Raw genomic sequence first — 15201 nt, 5'->3', positions numbered from 1 at the left:
GCCAAAGTATATCTTCCAGAGAGGCATGCAGTCTTTATATGACATCAAAAGATCCTTGATAGTCTGGTCCAATGATGAATTACCATAATTGCTACAAAACTGTGCCTTATTTTCAGTTAGAATGTGTGACTATAGCTTCCAGACATTGGTTCTTGTTGTCTCTCTCTGCTAGATTAAGAGAGTCCTTTGGTGCGATATTTTCTCCCCATGAAGGTACTTACACACTAATCAAGTAACTAAGGAATTTTTTTCAGCCCTAAAATCTTTTGTGGCTCTTTTCTGCACCCTCTACAAATTTGTCAACATGCTTTTTAAAACATGGATACCAGAACTGTCTCACCAACGCCATAGATAAAGACAATCTTCTCCCTACTCCTGTTCGCTACACCCGTTATACATCCAAATGTAGCATTAGCTTTTTTTGCCATAGAATCAGAGTGGGAACTTGCATTCAGTTGCTTGTTCACTTATGATCCCTAAATCCTTTTCATAGTTCTTGCTTTCCAGGATGTATTACCCCATTTTGTAGGTATGGCCTGCATTTCTTGTTCCTAAATGTATAACTTTACATTCAGATGGATTAAAATGCATTTTGTCTGAACGGGTCCAACTCATCAAGCAATCCATATCGCTCTGTGTGACTGACTGTCATCATTTACCATTCTGCCAATGCTACATAATCTGTAAATTTTATCTTTGCTAACTTTATAGTTACTTCAGATCACAGATGTAGATGATGAATAGCTTCAGATCCCTGTGGATGCCCACTAGAAACACCCTCATTCAATGATATTTCCCCTTTCACAACTACTTCGAGATGTCAGTTAGCCAGTTATTTACCTATTTAACTTGTGCTCTATTGATATTGTGTTAACATTTTAATCAGAATATTGTGTGATACAAAGTCAAATGCATTACAAAAGCATAAGTATATTATGTCCATGCAGCTACCTTTCTCAACTAAATTTGTAATCTCATCAAAACATGAAATCAAGTTTGACAACACCTATTTTCCATAAAACTATGTTGACTGGCATAAAGTATTCAAGGATAGGAATATAGTTAATCAGTTGAATCCCTTATCAGCTTTTCCATCATTTTGCCCAGCATTTATGTCAAGCTAGCTAGCCTATAGTTTACCTGGGTCATCCCACTTGCCCTTCTTGAATACTGGCACAACATTTACCATTCTTCCAGTCTTCTGAAATTTCCCCCATATTCCAAAATTTATTTAAAATTATCAGACCTAAGACCGCAGCCAACTCTTAGGATTCTTTGGTGCAAGTTATCTGGCCCTGCTGATTTAAAAATGTTTATCCCTATTAGATGTTAACTAACATTCTCAATTACTAATGGACTGGAAAGTACTTCATCAGATGATAAGAATACCTCATCCTGCTTCTTTCCACATACAAGACAGATATTTACTGAACACTTCTGCCTTTTCTACATCATCACTAGGGCTCCGTGACTTCTGCAGTAGCCACACCGGCCACTGCTGGAGCCGCTCTGTAGCCAGCTGGGCTCTGGGGACCATCTGAGCAACAGCCGATGCAGCTGGCCCTGGGGTTGGCAGGAGAAGCCGCAGCTCGGAGGCTCCTGGCAGCGGTCCCAGGGCAGCCATAGCAACTGCGGGCTTCCCCCCACCCCAAGATTCAATCAGGGGTACACTAACTCCTCGCTTAATGTTGTAGTTATGTTCCTGAAAAATGCTACTTTAAGCAAAACTATGTTAAGCGAATCCAATTTCCCCAAAAGAATTAAATTCTAAATAGGGTTTTTTTCCCCCTCAGTTTCATTGCTGCAAGGAAGATGACTGGTGTCTTGGCAATTCCACTCTACTGATGCAGCAGCAACCACACTGAAATTGTGTATCTATGGTATCATGAATCCAACACCTTAACAGTTTACATTCAGTTCACAGATCAAAGGTCATGAAGGGCACACTTTAAAAAATCTTAATCCTTCAGTACAGAATTATTTAAATGCATTCAACATTGAAAGAAAGAATCAAGTTGACAGTCCCTTGGAAAATGAATAAAATTATTTTCTCACACAATTAACCTGTGGAATTCATTAACAGAGGACTATCATTCAAGTCAAGAGTCTAGTATGATTAAAATAAACTTAAGACAATTAAATGGATGACTTCCACTGCTGCAGCTGATAAAATAAAGTATAGAAGACAAACTCCTCAAGCGCAAGGAGAAGATTCTTAATCTTCCTTTAAATCATCTTGTGGTGACTACCATCATAGACAGGCTACTGGATTAACTGAGCAATTGGACGAGTCCAGTATTGCAATTCCTACTATCCTTGTATTGATGTAACATCCTTGTTTTATTTTGTTTTTGAAGGGGGGGGGGGGAAGAGATCCTGCTCTTTGTGTGTATAAAATTCAATGCCAAAAAGGAGTTATATGCACTTAGGGAATGCAAAACTGAATCCTAATTAGCCTGCAAGCCTTTTACATTATTAAAGTCTATTAAGCTCTGTAAGAGCCTTATTTGTACAGTACAGTATTTGATAATTCAGAATACGACATATTTCTTGCCTTTCCACCAGTCTTAAAGAACAAGGCACCCAGTCATCTTTACATCTAAACCAAACTGAACATTCTGATGTGAGAGAAAGAAGTTACACTTCGAAAAGAGCATGGATTTATCTGTAGCTAATGGTATCTTTTGTGAGCTTTTACACAGAACATACAGAGGTGATGCTTGTCTTTGTTGCCTATCTTAAGTGAGCACTTTTTTTAAATTAACATCCTGTTGAGAAAAAACAATCAGTTGCTCATCATCCAAACTAAAAGCATTCTCTCTTTCAAACCTACCCAATTTTGTTATGCGCCTATATGAAATATCTCTACCCCAAATTCAGCAATTTAAGACCAAGAACACACAATTGTGCTAAATATTCAATAAGGAGCCATCTCTACACTAACATGACCTGTAATAATTGATGTGCTTGTGAAAATAGCTGAAATTGACAGTTTTCAGAGCTCAATCCTAAAATCAGGTGTAAATGTTATAAAATAATTCACAGATCTGTAACATCTATAAATGCTTAAAAAAATTTAATTACTGTGCCACCATTACAAACGTACTACTATACTGTACAAACTGTTCCGATATTTGCCTGTTGAGCTGTAATCTTCAGAGAACTATTGACTCAACAGAATTAATTTGAGAGGTACTTCAAAATGACTGGTAAATTAAGTAGTCATAAGTACATAATCAATTTTGTATATGGAACTAGCCCTGCAAACAAAAAAAAAAACCCTTATGCTCACTTAACAGACCTGAGTCCAGCACTATGGAGAAACACTGCCACCAGTTGACTGAAGTGCAAAGCAACTGCAGTTAAATAGTTACCCAAGTGGACAATATGACCACGTTGCCAATGTTTCTACTGGGTATCCAAAGGCAAGAGAATTGCCCACATTCACTCCATACACCCAGAATTAGCACTATCTTGTATACATCCGCTAAAAATGCATAAAGAACAATTTGAAACATGAGTCACCACAGACCTCCAGAAAGATACAACATAGCTATTCATGCTGGGAAACTATACAAAAGATAGTATGGATAAACTCAAATTTACACTTGGACCCTGAAACAGCAATCACTAGTTAACCCCTATGAAACAAAACAGATGATACAATACACATTTAGTGAAATATCACTTGTATAGCCTACAGAAAATAAAGGCAACTCGATAAAATACGTACCTGAGTGAATATATGGTGTATGGAATGGGAGAGGTCAAAAATCGGGATGACATACAATGTGAGAAAACAGGGATGTTTGCTTTTGGCTGCCCAAAATCAAGAGCCACACCAAAAAAAAAAAAAAAGATGCACCAAAACATCTCTCCATAAATTACTTTTTTTAATGCAATAATTTAAATGACAAAATGCTAGTACTATTTTTATCCAACATGAAAGCAGAAAATATGAACTCCTTTTACAGGCCAGAAATACGTTGTAAAACAATCTTTCCAACCAACAAAATCCACTTTTCTGAAAAACCTCTCTTTGTGGAAGGAAGGAAGAAAGAAAGAAACAGGATATGATAGGTAAGAGAAATTGCGGTCCTGTTTTGCTGGTTTATGATTTAAGAATAATTAAGAGCACCATCCCTTTTTAACACAAAAAATCCTGTTACACACAACCTCTACACAACATTCTTACCTTAAAATTACTAGAGTTAACCCATCCTGTTAATTCGTCAATCACTTTATCGAGGCGCTGCTGATCCTGCTCGAGGTCAGTGGATCTACTTGAGTCAGCCAGATACTCCAGCAATTCTTGGCCGATTTGCATCCTGCGACTCACATCTTTCTGCTGCACCTGATCATAGAAATAGTCCATATTGCCAGGCTCCATCGTGGATTTGAACGAAAAAGTTTATTAGGCAAAGAATCAAACTGCTTCAATACCAAAAACAAAACACACACATACAAAGTGACGGGTAGCGTGGGGAGAAGTGCCCAGCTGGAGAAGTAGCCACCAACGTTTCACCTCCAAGCCCTGCCCAGCAGAAAGGAGGTGTTTTTCCCCTCTGTTCTTCTCTCCAAACAAACTCCGCAAGGAGAAATACAAGGCCTTTAACCAAGAAACACACTAACAAAAATTCTTTCAAATGCATTAAAATTTAAATCTCCAGTGATTCCCTTGTGAGGCTGCGGGTGACGTAGTCGGGGAAGGGGTGTTCGCAGGATCCTCTGATTTGGGGGAGCTTTTTTTTATTCCAGTTTTCAGTGTTTTTCACGATTTCCCTCAAGTTTCGTTTCTCGCGAACTTCCAACCGGGGGCGTCAGCGCCACAGGCACTTTCTGAGGGGATCCCCAGAGGCCGGCGGCGGAGCTGCTGGCGTGTCTCTCCCCAGCCCGCAGGCCCGGCACGGACCCGCCGCCGCCGCCGCCGCTTCTCAGCGCAGTGGGTAGTGGCGCCTGGTCGCCAAACGCAGCCGGAAGCAGCGGCGGGGCCGGAGCGGAACTTTCATGCTCCCTGGCCCGGGGAATGGATGCGGCTCCGCGTCCCCGCCCCGCGACAGGTCTAAACTTCAGCCGCTCCGGACTCGCTCCGCAGCGGCCCCGGCGCCTCCTCCGCCCGGTCTTCCCTGCAGAGGTGGGGGCGGCAGCCGCGGGACCCCGCGGGCTCGCTCAGTCGCGTCTCCTGGCTGCGGCGGCTCCTCAGTCCCGTGGAAGTTGCGTCCCCAGCTCCGGCCCGGCTCAGCCGGCGCCCGCCTCTGGGTGTCACTCACTCTCCGGGCCCCGCCCCGCTCCTCCCCGCGCCGCCGGGCGGCTCTCAGGGCGCGCGTCACTCCCGCGCGCTCCCCTGCGACTGCGGCGGCTCCCAGCACCGAACCCAGCTCGCTCCCCGCGCCGCCGGCCGCCCGCGTGCCTTCCGTCGGCACAAGTCCAACTCACGCACACCTCCGTGCGCGTGAGCGCGCGATACAACTCCCCCTTCCGGACCGCCACCTCTTTTCCCGCCTCACGCTGCAGCGTGCGCGCGCTCCATCCCCTCCCCTACTCTCGCTGCAGGGCGCGCGCTTGGTTTTGCGGCTCCATCTTTACAGGCGTCAGCAGGCGCAGGCGCTTGTCGGCTGCGGCTGCAGTGCTTGCCACCGTTCGGCCACCACCTCCCCAGTAGCGCGGGTAGGGTCCTTCTCTATGTTTAGATGCCTGTGCAGGGCCTGTGTACGGCGCTTTTCCTAAATAATCAGGGGGCGGGGAGGGGGCAGACTGAGTCGGGGAAGAGAGAAATAGCAGAGGCTAAAGCATGCTGGAACCAGCTAAAACGCTGTGACAGCGGCCGTGGCTCTCAGGCAGTGCAGGAGACACCCCTTGGGAGGGGCCCTGCTGATGCTGCTTTGAAAGCCCCCGCGCGCCGCTAGCCTACATGCCGCAGCGGGGCTATTGTTGCTGCAGTCCCCTGGGGCCGGGCGGAGGCGTGTAGAGGGAGCGGCGCACGCCAGCGAAAGCGGGGCGGAGACAGGCGCCTCCGAGCTAGCGGGGGACCCAGGGATAACAGTTTGCATGAGCAGAGGGGCCCTCGAGAGGCGGGTTGAGTGAGCTGCAGTGGGAGCGCTCGGGCACGTTCTCCATCTGCAAAGCCAAAGTCATGGGGCGGGGGGGTCAAATGGGGTCCAGACAGTTCCCTGGGCGCAGAACTGAGACCCGCCCCACCACCGCCACCCTGGCTACTAGCAGCATTGCCGGCTTGGGGGAAAGAAACTACAAGGAAGAATCTGGGCCCGCCCTGGTGCAGGAGCAGTTCAAGCAGGGAGGTGACACTGTTTTATGTTTGCAGTGCAGTTGTAGCCCTGGCAGTCTCCAGGCTATTAGAGAGACTAGCTGAGCGAGGTAATATTAGTCCAAGAAAAACTATTCCCTCATCTTGTCTTACTGATGTTTTATATCAAACAGATTGCAGGGCTCGCTATAGTTTTCACAGGAAGTCTCTCCCAGGTGCTGATTGGCTGTTTGCGCTTATCCCCTCTGTGTCGTTCTTTCCATCCAGTCATTCTCAAACTTCCTTGCCCTGCTACCCCGATCTAACAAAAATTACTGCATGACCCCAAGATGGGAGACCCGCTGCTGCAGGCAGCATGTCGAAACCCAAGGGCTTGCCTGCAGCTGGCAGGGGGGAGAGGAACATGCGTATCCTGACCCCTGCTACCTAGGTCTGAAGCCCTTGGGCTTTGGCTTCAGCCCTGGGCAGTGGGGCTCAGGCTTCTGCTTCAGAGCTGGGTCCCAGAAAGTCTAATGCCACTCCTGGTGACCCCATTAAAATAGGATCTCAACTCACAGTTTGAGAACCGATAGCTAATTCCTTCCTAGTAGAACCCCACTGAAAGGGGCATTGACAATTTTTTATTGGGCAGGAGGGGTGAGCATGAAAAGGTAATAAAATACCAGCTGTTGCATATTGCTTTAATGAGTAGGTTTGTACCATGACTAAACTTGTCCACTTTATTGAAGTGAGATAAATGCGCTTCTGTTCCATACTCAGTGTTTCCTTTATTTATTAATGCAAACCATAGACATCCCCAACCTCTAGTTGTCTACACCAATAAGGATTGAAGGACACCCCCCCTCCCAAAAAAAAAGTAGGAATTAACATGACATTTGCTGTCACCACATAGTTCATGCTGGTTATGGGTTCATTCCTATTCCCTCTCCTTTGTCTGTCTTGTCTACTTCTATTGTACATTCTTTGGGGCAGAGGCTGCCTCTTAGTTTATTTTTGTACAATGCCTAGCACAATGGGTCCTCTGTTCTTGGTTGATTGCTAAGCACTAGCACAGGGGTGAGCAAACTTTTTGGCCACATTGGGGTTTTGGCCAAGGGCCACATCGGGGTTGCGAAACTGTATGGAGGGCCGGGTAGGGAAGGCTGTACCTCCCCTAACAGCCTGGCCCCTGCCCCCTATCTGCCCTCTCCCACTTCCTGCCCCCTGACTGCCCCCCTCAGAACTGCTGACCCATCCAACCCCTCCTGCTCCTTGTCTTCTGACTGCCCCATCCCAGGACCCCAACCTCTATCCAACACTCCCTGCTCCCTGTCCCCAACTGCCCCAATGCCTATCCACACACCTGCCCCCTGACAGGACCCCTGGGACTCCCAAGCCTATCCAACACACCACCACCCCCCGTGTTCCCCATCCCCTGACCACCCCCTCCTCCCAACCGCCCCCTTGGAACTCCGCCCCCTATCCAACCCCCCCTGCTCCCTGTCCCCTAACTGCCCTGCCCCTATCCATACCCCTACCCCCTGATGGGCCCCCTGGGACTCCGATGCGTATCCAACCCCCCTTCACTCCCTGTCCCCATGTAGGAGCAGATTTTATAATTGTACTATGAGAATTAACGTATGATTTGATTTTATCCTGTCAGCCACCCTTTTTGAATATCAGAAAGGAATGACAGACCAGAACAATCCTTCTGACAGATTATGGTCACCCTTTTGTTTTAGGATAAGTTATAATGTCTACTATGGTTTCCTATAGGTATTACAAATTAGGCACGCTAGTTAAATATACATTTCTTTGTTTTAAGGTTTTAGTAAGTAAGAGACAGGATCTTGTATTGTATCTATGTTAAGGTTAGAGGAATGTTGAGGGCCTGAAGCCCCAATGTGAATTGTTTTAGTTATAAGATTTAGCAAGGCTTGATTTACAATGTATTCTGCTGAATATACAATACTGCTGTCTGTGTACCTTTGAAGGTTTCTGTAATAGACTGTTTGTGTGAATGAGGAATGCATGCATCAGGAAAAGATAAGGTGTGAAAGCCAGGGCCGCCCAGAGGATTCAGGGGGCCTGGGGCAAAGCAATTTCTGGGGCCCCTTCCATAAAAAAAAATGCAATACTATATTCTCGTGGGGGCCCCTGTGGGGCCCAGGGCAAATTGCCCCACTTGATTCCCCCCCCCACGGGCGGCCCTGGGGAAAAATAAACCTTCCACATCTCAGCACAAACCCAGTTTTGAGAAAACTTCTTTACAAGGTATCACTGGTTCTCAGCATCAGCTAGTGCTAAAAGGCACTAAAGCTCATTAAAAGGGTTGGACAAATATTTTCCATCAAAACTTTTTTTGGATCGAAAACTAAGGGTTTTTAAAAAGCAGAAAAAAATCACGGACAATGTCTGCTTTCCTTCATAATTTGTTGTTTTTTTTTAATTGAAAAGCTGAAATTAGTCTGCCAAAACCTGAACAAGGTTTGAGGTTTCAGAAGTGTGTGACCAAATATTTCTGCTTGCTGTGTTTGATTGTTTAAAGAAACAATAAAAAAATTCTGCTTAAAAAAAATCCAAAACTTTTGAACCACCTCAGCAACCCCACTGCTCAGCTGGAGCCAGCCACGCAGCCCAGCAGGAGCAGCAGGCCAGAGCGCTGGTAGTGCACTGAGGCTGTGGGGGAGCAGGGACAGCAGGGGAGGAACTAGGTGCTAGCCTCTCCATCCGGGAGCTCAAGGGCCGGACCGGCGGGCAGGACGGTCCCGCAGGCTGGATGTGGCCTGCGAGCCATAGTTTGCCCATCTCTGAACTAGCATCATAAACACAAATAAAATAGAGTAAGTTCATTTGTTTAAAGCTGATTGTAATTTTAAATTTGAAAAGACTATGATCCCCCCGCCCCCCATCATGATAGCTTTGCAGTTTCATGTTCCCATATCCATATAGGTTTTAAATAGCACCTAATTTGGGTGTTTGCTATCCTAGCTGTGGAGTTTATATTAGCTAAGAAAAACTAGGTTATAAAAACTTTTAGTGCAGTTTTTAAATTGCTTTTATTATAAATGGGCCTTGAGAGACTAATTGATAGGCGCATCTTATCAGTGGATAAAATAAATACACAAACAAGAAAAAAAACAGCTCTTGAGCTAGGATATTCCTCAGTGCAGTACTTTGGAGTCGTGAAGTTCCATAATGCTACAAGTAATAAAGTAAGTAAAACTAGTACATTCCTTATTTTTTCCAGATGTATTAAAAGATTAGCTGACTAGATTTTGCTTCATTTTCCAAAAATGCACTGTTGGGCTACCAATACTTGTAGAATGTTTCAGTCCATCAGACAAATTTTTGGAAAAAGCAGAGTTTGAAACTCAACTTTCATTATATTCTTACAGGAGCCAAGTGGTTTTCATATCTGCAAGTATTAGCTTGCCTCCCAAGAGAAGCCTTCTGTGTTCAGTTTGTTCAGTTCAGGGATTGTCATCTTTGAACTGGAAACTGCCTTTTGATATGCAAACATGCAGGGTAGCTTTTTTAGAAAACACTTGTCCCAAGTACCTGAGTTCAAGATCAAATTCTCGGTCAGTCTTTCTTTTGGATTGAAGGTACGGGTAAAGTACATTATTACAACACCAGGAGTTAAAAATCATTAGATAACCCACACTAACCCTATGAGGTGAATTTCCAACTTGAATTGCGCACCAAACCTGTTCGTACTGCACACACCCCCATCCCATACAAGTGGGTTACAGAACCACAGCATGTAGTATCATGTCCTAAATGTGATTAATTTGAGCAAGAAGTATTGTCAAGCTTAAAATGAACAACAGAATTGCCAGTATTAGGCCTAAAACTTCTGGAAGCTTTATAGAGCAAGCTTTGTAAAATTAAGCTGCAACTTGTGATCAAAACACACCTACAACCAGACAACATTTTATGCTGACTTCTATATGGTATAATAGGTCATGCCCCTGGGTATGGCTTATTGAAACCACCTTTGAAACTTGTAGTTAAGAGACACTGCAGCCAAAAAACTGATTCCTATGTGGGTTTGATGGGCTAGGCCTTTAGGCATAGGTCATCAAGATAACCTTACCCACAATCAAGCCAATAGCCCATTTAGGGGTAAGTTATCTAGAAAACTAAGGAAAAACACAGTCGAGACAGTGGGCTCTATAGAAGTAAGCTATCTCCTTGAGCATAATTTATAAACTAAAACAATAATTGGCTTCACAAAAATAAGTAAGCATGAATTATACAGCCAAAGCGACAACACTATATTTGGCCTAACCTGATTGGTTGATCTGCTTCAAAACACGGCGGGCAGATGAGATTAAATGTGTAGAACCTCAGGGGTGTGTGTGTATATCTATATATCTTGGTTTAAGAAGTTATTCTCTTTGATCGGTCTGACCCGCACCCCCTGAACCGAGGAAACCTGAACTGCACCAACTATCTGCACCTGGCCAATGCAAAGATTGGTCGACTAGAAGGTAGGGTAAGGTTTTAAAAGAAAAAGTCTGGTTGCATGCAAAATAAGGTAATGGAGTAAAGAAGTCTGGGTTGCTCGAGCTGTTTTGATCTCAAGTTGTACTGACACTATACTATTAAAAAATGATAGTGTCGGGATAATTTAATCTCAGATTATATTAGTGCTGCAGTATTACAAATAGTAGTAAAAGTTTAATACTAGTGTTAAATTGTTTAGAAATAGTAGAAAGTTGTTAATTTATAGTATCTTTGTTTGTACTTATAATTATTAAGGGCAGGAATAAAACTAGTAAGGTTAATAGTTAATAAGTAATAATAGCTTTGCATGTACTTATGCCTGTCAGTAAAATCTGCCAATGTTAAGGACATGCTTTTATAGTGATAAGTAGCTAATGCATAACATTTCCTGTACTTGTGCTTGCTTGCAATATAATTTGTCATTTATATTAATCCTTATTCAATGCTGGTCTTTAATTTTTCTTTTCCTATTCTGTCTGTGTTGCATTTATAGCCGCAAGTCATTAAAGGCCTATCTTGAGGAATAATCAGTAGTTTTCATTTCTTTATATGGCCACCACTTAACCTCATTACATCTGTGTTGGGTGGTGGGAAGTAGCAATCACCCAGAGCCCCATTTGGGCCTTGATGTGTGTCCCCCTCTTCCTTTATCTCTGCACTAAAAAAGGCAGAAAACATAGAAATAATGTACCTGCGCAGCTAAGGAGTGGTGTGTGACTGCTCTTGCAGCTTCCCTGTCAGAAAGTCATTTTTCTGCAGGGAAGCAAGTAAATCTGTGGGGGACATGAATTCTGCACACGTGCAGAATTCCCCCAGGACTAAACACCCAGCATCTCCAAGCTCATCATCAGAAGCAAGCTCCCCCCTAGAACAGGACATACTGACTCAGAGTGGCACCAGCCCTGTCAGAAAAACAGATGCAAAATCTGTAGATGCATCTCCACTACTACGATGATTAGGGCTAAGATTTTGTCAGATATTTTTAGTTAAAGTCGTGGACAGGTCACAGGCAATAAACAACAATTCACAGAACCCCATGACTTGTCCTTGACTTTTACTGAAAATATCCCTGACAAAATGGGGAGGGAGGAAGGGACCCACCCTCGCCTGTGGCAGCTGGGCAGCTGCTGGGGTCCTCCTGCTGCCCAGTGGCTGTGAACTGTGGGGGGGCTGACAGCTCCAGCCCCACTGCCCCAGGGCTGAAGTGAAAAATGTCACACAGGTCTCTGGAAGTCATGTATTCCATGACAATCGTAGCCTTAATGATGATCAATACCTCCCACAATATATTTTTCAGGATCCATGGATCCTACACGTGCCTATCACAACATGAAGTGTACCTCAGTTGAGGCATTTTATGCCCCAATAACAACTATGTGAAACAAGGCAATCACTATGCTCTCAAATGTAGTCACACCGAATAATGATAAGACAAAAATACCATATCACCTGTGGTGAATACTTATCACAAAATGGGCACTTCATATCTGACTTCTCAGTCCTCATCTTCAAAGAAAGCCTGAACAACACCTTAAAAAGATGAGACTGGGAGATTAAATTCATAACTTTGCTAGACACTACAAAATCATGGACTCAATAAAGACACTGAATTTATGGGTTATTACAACAACCTGTAACCTACTAACCCTCCTGTGTCCTAGAACTGCAGAGGTGTTAACTGTCCACTTCCCCATGAATGGTCTCTTGCAACATGCGTTAACTCCTTATGCTAAACAATCTGTTCCACCTTGTATTTAGCTGTGACACTCTGGCTGTGGCTACACTTAGCGCTTCAAAGCGCTGCGCTTTGAAGCGCTAAGTGTAGTCAAAGCACCAGCGCTGGGAGAGAGCTCTCCCAGCGCTGTCCGTACTCCACCTCCCTGTGGGGAATAACGGACAGCGCTGGGAGCCGCGCTGGGGCTTTGACCACACTGGCGCTTTGCAGCGCCGCAGGTGTGTTTTAAGCCCTAAGAGTGCCTTTCCTAGATCTGAAGAAGAGCTCTGTGTAATGGTGAAAAAGACAAGCTTTCAACAAAAGAAATTGGTCCAATAAAAGATATTACCTCACTCACCTTGTCTCTTGACTGAAACTCATATTACAGATGTTTTGACATTTTTTAACATGAATGCTTGCTTGTGAAATGGTCAAAAATTGAAACTTGTAATCTAATATTTTTCCTCTGTCGCATTAATTAAATACATTTAATTTAAATATTTGGGGACAGATTAATATCTGGTATAACTCCCCTGTTTTCAGTGGATTACTTCATGCATGAATTTTGCCCTTGGTGTCAAACATTTTTAGACATGTAAACAATTATAATGATACAAACTTGGTTTTGAGGTACCTTTAATGATTTGCTTTTCTGATTTCTCATATACACATGAGAGATTCTTTTTACAGTGGTTCAGGAAACAACGTTCTGGGTAAAGAAAAGCAATATACATTTGCTACAGACAAGTACATAGAACAAAAAGAAAACAATGTCAAATGGCTACTTGTTTATAAATACACTTTGTTCTATCATGTCAATATTTACATATTCATTGTTCAATGTAAATATTGCTGTGCCTCACTATGTTTACTGTGAGAAAAAGGTTTGTAGAGTTTGTCAAGACCATGATTATTTCTGGCCTGTACATATGCATACTCTTTTAGATACGATTCATTATGAATTGCTATTCTTAAGTTTTATAACCAATCCAAAAATATTTCCTTTACAAAAATGTGATGTTTTTGCTTCCTGTGCAACTCTTCCATAATGCTGTGTGGAAATGCGTATTGTAGTACAGCAACAAAATATTGCTACTGAATTTTCAAACATTAAACTTAAATCCTCTAAACTTTTGATTACAACATTTTTATTGAGTTCTACAAACTTTTTAAATATAGATACTACATTTAAATTACTATCATTAGTAATTTCACTTTATTGTCTAATGCCTCTATTCCAACAGATCTAAGCACTGCAAAAAGATCCAAAATTCTGCAGACATCTTGTTATGCTTATAAGAAGCACACAGGATCTTTTTCAGGGGAAGATACAACAATTAGCATATGCATTCACACACACACACCCCCAATCTCATAGTTACCAATCCGGAATCTGGATCAATCTAGTGGCCAGCTAGGTTGATCACAGGTATGGAGGAGCCGTGTTCTCTTGGTCGTGACACGATGCTCTAGGGAAGTCTTGGCAGGATGAACCCAAAGTTTCATGGCAAGGCACCCAGTTTATATAGTGATTTTCCTTCATTGGGACCAATGAGTTTTGCATCGTCATGCTGTAATCAATTGTTGTTTGATGAATGCTTGTTTTCTTAAATTATTTTTCTCATCCTTTATCATCCTTTATCTTGTTCTTTCATCAAGTCTCATGCTGTTTTGATCACAGCTATCTTGTCCCCATTGATAGGTGCCTGTTTCATCTTTAGAGTCGTCAATCTGTCCTCCTCTGACATTTAAATAGGGGCGTGTTGCAGCCTCCTGGTGCCTCCCCACTCCCATACCTCAAGCCGGCTCTGTGTCCTGCAGCCAGTTCGCTTCTGGACCGCACCCAGGAACCAACTGTACACGCTTGTGCTCCATGTGTTGCATTTCCTCACCCACATGTCCCACCCCGACACCAAATGGCGGGACTACTTACCGCCTGGTCAGTGATGGCCTTCACACTTATCTCTTAACACCCATTCCTTATTCACACACAAAACAGAATTAATTTACACAGAACATTTTGAACAGGAACATCAAATTCCAATGCAGAAGCCTTAATTCTAAATTATACAACATACAAACATAAAATACTACTACTACAGTCTGAGGGGTGGAAGGCAGGAGCCAGTCAGTAGTCACTATGAAGCATAGCATTAGGGGAAGTTAAAAATGTCACCAAGGACTCCAGCAAAACCCCTATGCTTGCAAAAAGTATCATGGAATCTTTAACATCTATATGAGTGGTTCTCAAACTTTTTTTCCCCCACGGACTGCTTGAAAATTGCTGAGGGTGTCTGCAGACCACTTAATGATCTTTCCAAATGTTGTTTGTACCATTAGCTAACTACTATAAAGCACTTTGGAGCTGGGAAAAGTTGCCTCTTTCTCTGGCTGCTGCAGCCATGCACATTCCAAATTCCCCCCACCCCCTCTTCTCACCCCACTGCCCCCTCCTACCTACCCTCTATTCCCCCTCCCAAGATCACCACCTCACCTTATATGTGCATCTTCTCCAAGGTCCAGGCACCTAATTAGTGGAGCCACTCCTATGCAGCTAAATTAATTAGGTGGGTGGCCCTTCATTGTCTAGTGTGCGGCCACCCAGGCGCACACCTTAGAGAGAACTATCTGCGGATCACCTGAATGGAGCTTGTGGACCACCCACAGTTTGAGAACCTCTGATCTATACAAAACATTCAGGATGTTAGTTTTTAAGGTCTTGCATACCTCA

The 15201-nt window shown here is 43.7% G+C and overlaps 1 protein-coding gene across 13 annotated transcripts in view; it reads right to left on the bottom strand.

The window, feature by feature from the left end:
- CLASP2 (cytoplasmic linker associated protein 2) overlaps window positions 1–5581 on the bottom strand; it is a 282235-nt gene extending 276654 nt beyond the window's left edge. For 8 of the 13 annotated variants that reach the window (XM_045007898.1, XM_045007900.1, XM_045007906.1 and 5 more), the window contains exon 1: window positions 4196–5579. In XM_045007898.1, the coding sequence (XP_044863833.1) occupies window positions 4196–4390 (195 nt within the window). In that variant the 5' untranslated portion in view covers window positions 4391–5579. Of the gene's footprint in view, window positions 1–4195 lie in introns of all 13 variants that reach the window. The other 5 variants (XM_045007896.1, XM_045007897.1, XM_045007907.1 and 2 more) reach the window with 3 other exon arrangements.
- Between the last annotated feature and the right edge of the window lie 9620 nt (window positions 5582–15201).

The sequence above is a fragment of the Mauremys mutica genome, chromosome 2 (genome assembly GCF_020497125.1).
Source record: "Mauremys mutica isolate MM-2020 ecotype Southern chromosome 2, ASM2049712v1, whole genome shotgun sequence".
Lineage (NCBI taxonomy): Eukaryota > Metazoa > Chordata > Testudines > Geoemydidae > Mauremys > Mauremys mutica.
The sequence above is the reverse complement of the archived record's forward strand: the minus strand, read 5'-3'. Positions and strand labels throughout refer to the sequence as shown.